Below are 8634 nucleotides of genomic sequence, written 5' to 3'. Positions count from 1 at the left end.
CCCCGGTTCCGCAAAAAAAAAAAAAAAAAAAAAAAAAAAAAAAAAAAAAAAAGCTGATGGAAAAGGAGTCTAAGGCTGCTACATGATTGAATCATGACAACCAAGACATACAAAAATCAAAGCAGTAAATCAACCCTGCATGCAATGTTGATGTCACAAACAGCAGGGGGCCACTGGTCCTGACAAACTGAAGGGTCCAAGAGATTGTGTGCATTTCAAGACTTTATACATACATTCTAATAGGGTAGGTTTTTTTCCCCCCACTCTCCTGAGGTTACTTGGTATAAAAGGCCTGCTGATGTTCTAGGACCACTCATATACAACCAGACATGCATTTCATCCTCCACTCAACAATATAAAAAAAGAGAGTAGCTTCTATGGCTTTGTTATATCTGTAAGGTAATTTGTTCTACTCAATTGCCGCTGAATATTTCAAGGACAATGGGCACCTTGCTCAAAGTAACATTTCTTCACTGGGTGAGAGTGTGTTGTCAAACTGGCAGGATTTTGTACATTTACATGTAAAACCAATGGTTATTTTAGATCTCCTGTTGGAACCATTTGGGAACTTCTTCACATAGTCATCATAATCCAATTCATAAGTATATATATTGTTACATGGGGTCAGCAGTTCATATTCTGTTTTGTACTATTTACTGTCATGGTTCTCTAAAATCAAATTCAGAAAGGTCAGCCAGGCATTAAGTATAATAAAATTTGACAGAACAAAATTTTTTAAAAAGAGGAATAAAAAATTAAAAGATATTTTTACTTTAAGGCAAAGAACCAGAAAAAAATAGAGAACAATCATACAAATGAAAAATCCAGCAAAAATCAGGGAATATGGAATAGTAGTTAAGATGTAAATATTTATCCAAGTATGCCAATGAAATCCCCCAGTGTCAATGGTTTGAATACCTCAATTGAGGGTCAAAGATGTTCAGCATAGATTGTAAACCAAAAACATGTTATCTAGAAGAAAACACATTAGATATGGAGACGGAGAGTGATGCACCATACTAACATTATTAAGAGAATGGTAGCATGGACTTGGAAGATAGCTAGCTCATCAGCATAAGGATCTGCCTGGCAAGTACAAGGTCCTGAACTGTATCCATGTTCTAGTGAGAGAGGATCAATTTTAAAGGGAAATGTCACTGTCTTAAATGTATATAAGCTCTGGAAAAAAGCATGGCCCAAAACATGAATATCATTGCAAAGAATAATAGGTGATGCCAATATTATATTTGGAGAATGCAACACACACTGAACAAACATTGACAGATTCAGCCAGCAAGAAATCACTAGGATATAGCTAACCTAAAAAAAAGTCCAAAAGGAGATACCATCGCTATGGATCTTTATATATGAAATGAATGACAGAGAATATCAACTGTCTGGTTCTACCATGGAATAGACAAATTCTTTTTTTGTTTTTTTTGACAAATTCTTTTAAAAACAAGTTCATCAAAGTTCTCACAAAAATATTCTGATAATAAGGATAAACATATTAAATTATATCAATTTCTGTAATTTTGAAGAACAGAAACAATTTGGCTTAGATTAACTCAACACTGAACTCAGTTCTTCCAAACATTACAGGAACAAATGTCCTCATTTTTCTATAAGCATTTTCAAAGAAATACATTTGCAAAGAATAAGAATTCATTCTATGGAGCAAGCATTAATGTAATTCTAAAACTGGAAAGAGCTTTAGAAATAAAAAAAATATAAGGGTAAATATATGTCATAAACAAAAAATGAAAACTTTTTGTTTGAACCAGGGTCTCACTATGCAGCTCAGGTAGGTCTTCAACTCACTTTGTAGCCCAGGTTGTTCTCAATTTCCCAGTAATATTCCTAGCTCTGCCTCCTGAGTGCTGGGATTGCAAGTGTGCATGAACATACCTGGCCAGAAATGAAAAGTTGTATAAATAGTTTCAGACTATTAAATGGGACAAATATGTATTAATCATTATACAAAGAAACCAACTGAAATTATTTCCATTAAAACAAAGGTGATTCAACATTTTATCATTGATTAAGCTATCACATGCACAGAATAAGAAAAAACATTTATAATCACGAACATATGTAAATAAGGACTGAAGAAACTCCAAAACCCTCTCATAATGAAAAAAATCTCAATCTAGAAATATAAGCAATCTAAAAAAAAAGAAATATAAGCAATCTAATCCATATAAGAAAGATTATCTTGGAGTTAGGGGTTCTAGCATCTGCCTATAATATCAGCATTTGAGAGGCTGAGGTAAAAGGATCACCTTAAATTCAAGATCATTGTGGCCTACGTGATCAGTTCTTCAAAATGATAAGGCTGATGCCATTGTCCACTCATGGAAACCTGGATGATTTCACACCAAAGGGCTATAGCTTTGTAAGGATGCCCATGCTCACCTTTGCTGTTGAGCTTTATACTCCAATTGGGAGATAATACTACACACAATAAAGGAATATAAAGGATGAACAAGTTAAAAAATAATGAATAAATATTTCTTTGTTTGAAAAAAAGCAATAAGGTATGAAAAATGTGCAATCACCACAGACTAAGTGGAAATTCAGAAGATTAGCAATAGCTACTTTGAAAATCTTTACACTCACAGAATAGAAGACACAGACGAAATGGACAGATTCCTCAAAATGTACAAATTTCTAAAACTGAATCAAGAAGATATAACAACTCTCTCTTTTTTTTTTGAAGAACCAGGGTTTGAAATTAGGCTCTTGCACTTGCCAGGAAATGCTTATTTCACTGAGCTGTCTTCCCATCCCGATATAACAATTCTCAATAACCCAATTACAGCCAATGAAATATGAAATGTAATAAAAAGCCTACTGACAAAGAAAAGTCCAGGTCCTGATGGATTCATAGCTGAATGCTACAAGAAATTTATAGAAGATTATATAGAAGATATAATCCCTAAATCTCTTTAATGAACTTGAAAAGGAAACAGTTCTCCCAAAATCATTCCTGGAGGCAAGTATTATGCTGATACCAAAATCAGGGAATGATGTAACTAAGAAAGAGAGCTATAGGCCAATCTCCCTCATGAACATAGGTACAAAAAACCTCAATAAAATCCTAGCAAATAGAATACTGCAAATCATCAAGAAGATCATAAACCACGACCAGGTAGGATTCATCCCAGGGATGCAAGGATGGCTCAATATTAAAAAATTTAAAAATGTCATACACTATATCAATAGAGCAAAATCTAAAAACCACATGATCATCTCAATTGATGCAGAAAAGGCTTTTGACAAAGTCTAACACTCATTCATGTTCAAAGTCCTACAGAAAATCAGAATAGAAGGCCTCTACTTCAATTTAATAAAAACTGTCTATGACAACCCAACAACTAATATAATTCTAAATGGGGAAAAACTAAAATCTTTTACTCTCAGATCTGGTACAAGACAAGGATGTCCTCTATTACCCCTCCTATTCCATATAGTTTTGGAATCATTAGCTAGAGCCATTAGAAAAAGGGAGAAATAAAAGGTATAAGAATAGGTAAAGAAGTTAAATTATCATTATTTGTAGATGACATGATACTTTACTTGGAAGACCCAAAAAACTCCACGAAGAAGGTACTAGAATTGATACACAAATTCAGCAGCATAGCAGGATACAAAGTCAATACCCAAAAGTCAATGGCATTCCTTTACATGGATAACAAATACACTGAGAAGGAAATTACAGAAACAATAAATTAACAATACCACTGAGGAAAATGAAATACCTTGGAATTCATTTAACTAAAGAAGTCAAAGATCTTTTCATGGAAAATTACAGTACTCTTAAAAAAGAGATCGTAGAGGATTTCAGAAAATGGAAAGATATTCCCTGCACTAAGATAGAGCCAAAATAGATTAAAGATCTAAACATTAAAACTAAACAGTAAATCTCCTGGAGGAGAAAGTAGGAGGAACTCTTGAAGACATAGGGGTAGGCAAAGAGTTCATGAACAGAAATCAAATCACCCAGGTAACACTTGCAAATATTAACAGCTGGGACCAACTCTTATTGAGAAGTTTTTGCACGTCAAAAGAAATTACCAAGAAAGTGAAAAGACAACAAACAAATTTCAAAAAAACTGAACTAGTAAGCACTCAGACAAAGCTCTGCTCTCTAGAATTTATAAAGAACTAAAAAACATTAGGGCCCCTAAATTTAAAGACCCAATCCAGAAATGAGCATCCGAGATGAACATACACCTCTCAGAGGATGAAATTAAAGAAGCAAATAAATATTTGAAAAAAATGCTCCATATCATTAGCCATCTGTGAAATGCAAATTAAAACAACACTGTAGTACCATCTCACCCCACAAAGAATGGCTATCATCAAGAAATCAACCAATAACGAATGTTGGATAGGCTGTTTGGAAAAAGGAACCCTTCTCCACTGCTGGTGGGCATGGAGACTGGTGCAATCATTATGGAAATCAATGTGGAGACTCCTTGAGAAACTAGGACTGGAAATCCCATTCAAGCCTGCTATCCCCCTCCTGTGAATTTTCCTGGAGGAACTGAAAATGTCATATCATAGTGTTATATGTGTAAGTATGTTTATAGCAGCACAATTTGTGATAGCCAAATCTTGAAAACAACCAAGATGCCCATCACATGCAGAATGGTTGAAAAGATGCGGTATTTTTAATATAATGGAGTATTACTCAGCTATGAAGAATGATAAACTTGAGTGATTTATACTTATGTGGATGCTACTTGAAGATATACTCATAAGTGCAATAAACCAGACCCACATGTGTAAATATCATATAGTCTCCCTAGTATAAGAATTCAAAAGAAGAATCACAGATAGAAAGGTATAACACAATTAAAAGGAAAGTGAGAACTTGAGGATTGGACAATGAGGAGAGGGCAAGGAGAAAAGCTGAGAAACAGGACAGGGACAGGGCCATACTTTTATAGAGACATGATAGGCAACACAATGATCCTCAAAAAGATCAGCATGTTTTTCAAACTAGCAGTTAATTAGTAATTCTCATCTTTACTAATTATTCATGCTGATACCAGTGAACCAAGCAACTGCACTGAAGTTAGCAGGGTGTAATAGAAGGGTCATGCTTGGAGTGCCTGTCATTCTGGTCTTTTAAATGCATACTTCTTGTCATGACATGCCAATTATTACGATACGGTCTCACAAATAATTTTTAAAAAAATGGGTAATAAATGAAAAAAGGACACTAGAAAAAGAAAAATAGTGTTACAGGACTGTCCTACTACAATGCTGTTAGATTTCTAAATTTGTAAAAATATGTAATTGTTTATTCATATTATCTTTTTTTTTTCTCGGAACCAGGGATTGAACTCAGGCCCTCACACTTGCCAGGGAAGCGCTTATTCCACTGAGCCATCTCCCTGGCCCTGTTTATTCATATTATTTAAATGTTTTTCCTTTTTAAAATTTTTATCTCCATATTCTGTGGGGACTTAATGTTTAACATATCAATACTTGATGGAAAATACCTGTTCCATGTTGTGCCTAAGATGTTTGATATTCAGAAAAATAGTGAAGTTAAACCCAATTGCGTATGTTGTAAGGTGATAATAAGCTTCTCTTTTGGAGGGTAACAACCTAAGTTTGAAGATGAAAAATTAGAGAAATAGAAGGGCTGCAAGACAGCCATCATTTTGACCCTAGCCTTTCAAGGTCAGTGAAGACTCAGGACATAGGAGAACCTATACTGTAACATCATGTAACTCAGTTGTGTCCCAAATTTTCTCATCAAGGAGGTAATGGGGCCACAGAGCAACGTGATTGATGATGTAGTGTGTCTAAGGAGAGACACCTGGAGAAAAAACATTCTCTCAGGATTTCACAGAGAGAGAATTGGTCAAGCAATGGCCATGACTCATCCACATGGCTGACACTGACAAAGGACCTGCAAAATGTGGTACAGGGTAACAGGATAAATCAGATCAGATAAGGAAGATAAATTTCTTGTTATATAGGTTTTGCTTTATCTTGATCTTAACAATCCAGCAGAAATGTATAAAAATGAGGTAAATAAAGTAAAGCCATAATAATATGCTGAGCTGTGAAAGGCTCAAGTCAACAAGTTCTGTGGATAACTCACTACTATTCTAGACTGCCAGACTGTGTTGGATTGTTTTGCTGAATTCATGCACTTATGGTATTTAGATGCTAATGGAATGCCCACTTTTGACAGGACTAAACAAAAAAAGTGATAAAAGGGAAAGACCATTCTGTATCTATATATGCAGAATAGTTAGGATATTTATACAGCTACTTTCACTTAATTCAATGAGAAGAAATATTTGTACTAATAGTGTTTGGACAGGATATCCTGTCTGCATCTTGTAGTATGGATAACCACTAAGAAGATTAGAATGTACAATGTATTAATTATTTAAAAGTGTCCTAGTAATCAGTTTTGAAACTGTCTCATTGATATTTGTTTCTCAATAAAAAAGAAACTAGTGAAGTAGAAATGAGGAGGATCACTACCAGTGAGCTCTGTAGTATGACACCACACACACACACACACACACACACACACGCACGCACACACACATCTAACAAATATTTGTGACAAGAGTACTTAGTATATTAAATATTTATGAATTTTTAAATAATTGTGAAATAAAATTCGGTGCTGAAAATGCTGTAGATGCAGCTGAGTGATAAGCCTTCCCTTTATATAATGCAGAGCAAAGAAGGTAGAAAACATAAAACTAAGAATGACAAAGTGTAGTTTAAGGGACTAGTATTCTTTTCCCAGTCAACATACTGAGTTCAAAAATTACAGTAAGTTGATTACCAATAATTTGCATTATATTTTCTTCCAATGATTTTGTGTATGGATGGGAACAAAATATGAGATAGAGACAGTTTATTCATGAGGTGTGCTCATACCTGTGTCATTGGTGACCTCATTCTCTGAGCAAGGGGTGCAATCAAAGCAACAGGCAGCTTTTCCTTCCTGGGGAGATTTCCTGAATCCAGGATTACAGCTCTCACTGCATACAGAAGGGGGAGTCTGAGGAAAGTCAGATAGGTGTGGATAACTTCTTTGACTTTTACTGAACTTCCATACCTAGAGTGATGAACTTTATTTTTTTGAGCATATATATCCAAATATTGATTCTGTGCTACATTTATTAAATGACATGAAAGATGTCAATGATTGTAAAAATGTAGTTATGCAAATATGTTTATTTCTTATTAATCAGAGAGTAAAGAAGAAAATTCCTTACATTGGAGATTGAACTCAAATCTCCATGTGTGTTCATTTTTCAGGGAAATGTGGGGTACAAAATACAAAAGAACATTTGGATTATTGAGGTTACATACAAGACATTGTTGAGCATTAATGTACCTCTATAATTCATGTGGCCCACTCTATCATGTATTCAGACAAAGATAATTGTCCATATGGAGCATGAGGGGAAAACTCTCCAACTTTCACCTTACGTCTAAGACCTTCTGGAAAATTCCAAACATTGAGAATGTCATACTTTGCTTCTGTATTACTTTTCTTGTCTAAATTCACTAGTTCTCCAGTAGGATTATTGAACTGCATTTTCTTCAGAAAGGGGTGCAGCTGAAAGAGAAACAACACCTTCTAATGAAGTGGGTGTCAATATGAAGATAGGAGAGATGAATATTGGAAGTCCTAATCTCTTTAATCCATTTCGTAGTGGAACTTTCATCGAGCTATGAAACGAATTAGAGGAAACCAAAGCAACTGGAAGATAAAAACGTCAAAATTTTCCTAAAATGTCAGTTTGAATAGAAAAGATTGCCACCAAGGATATCCAAATAGAAAGCATATGCAAATGTTTACTTTTCCAAGCCCAATTTTCCATTCTTTTCCCCATAGAATCTATCTAAAATGAGTTTATTAATACTAAAAATGATTTTATAAGTACATACAACAATTAAAAAAATATCAAGTATACTGTGCAATACCATTCACTTATACATATTTACAGAATGCATGCATGGGAAAATTTGTTTTTTTTAATTGAAAATTTGAATTGGGAAGAACAAGCGCCAGACAGGTAGCTCAGGGAAGCAAAGAGCCTGCTTAGACAGATGCACTAACAAGGTTCAATCTCTGGCCTGCCGTTGTGGGCCTGCCCCTGTGGCATGGTGCGAAGGTGATTGAGACTGGGCCTGGTGGCAATTGCCTATAATCCTACTGCTTGGGAGGCTGAAAAACAGGAAGAATCACAAGGGTCTGCTCTGTGATCTGTGTAGTGAGACCCTGTAGACCCTGTACTAAATACATAAAAAAGCAAACAAAACAACAAAACAAAACAAAACAAAAAAGGGAATAATATTGATATCCTCTTTGATAAAAACAAAGATGTTGGCTTATTTTAACATCAAAATTTACATTAAGAATGAAAGTTATAACTGTCCTTTTAATCAGGTTTGAAACTGTCTCACTGCTATTCGTTTCTCAATAAAATTATTTAAAAAAAGAATGAAAGTCATAGAGAAACCCTTGCCCTTTTGGAGAATTTTTTTTTTTAATCTCTTGATTTGATCACCTATGGTCTCCTTCAGTATACATCTTTTTTTTTTTTTTTTTTTTTTTTTTTTTTTTTTTTTTTTTTT

General features: G+C 34.4%; 1 protein-coding gene across 1 annotated transcript in view; it reads right to left on the bottom strand.

Moving 5' to 3' along the window:
- LOC101588350 (vomeronasal type-2 receptor 116-like) overlaps nt 1–8634 on the bottom strand; it is a gene marked incomplete at its 5' end in the record, with an annotated part of 52739 nt that overhangs the window by 39691 nt on the left and 4414 nt on the right. Inside the window, 2 exon segments of the mRNA XM_023707223.1 lie at nt 6925–7048; nt 7388–7612. Coding sequence (XP_023562991.1) covers nt 6925–7048; nt 7388–7612 — 349 coding nt within the window.

This window comes from Octodon degus, unplaced genomic scaffold (genome assembly GCF_000260255.1).
Source record: "Octodon degus isolate 3935 unplaced genomic scaffold, OctDeg1.0 scaffold00282, whole genome shotgun sequence".
Lineage (NCBI taxonomy): Eukaryota > Metazoa > Chordata > Mammalia > Rodentia > Octodontidae > Octodon > Octodon degus.
The sequence above is the reverse complement of the archived record's forward strand: the minus strand, read 5'-3'. Positions and strand labels throughout refer to the sequence as shown.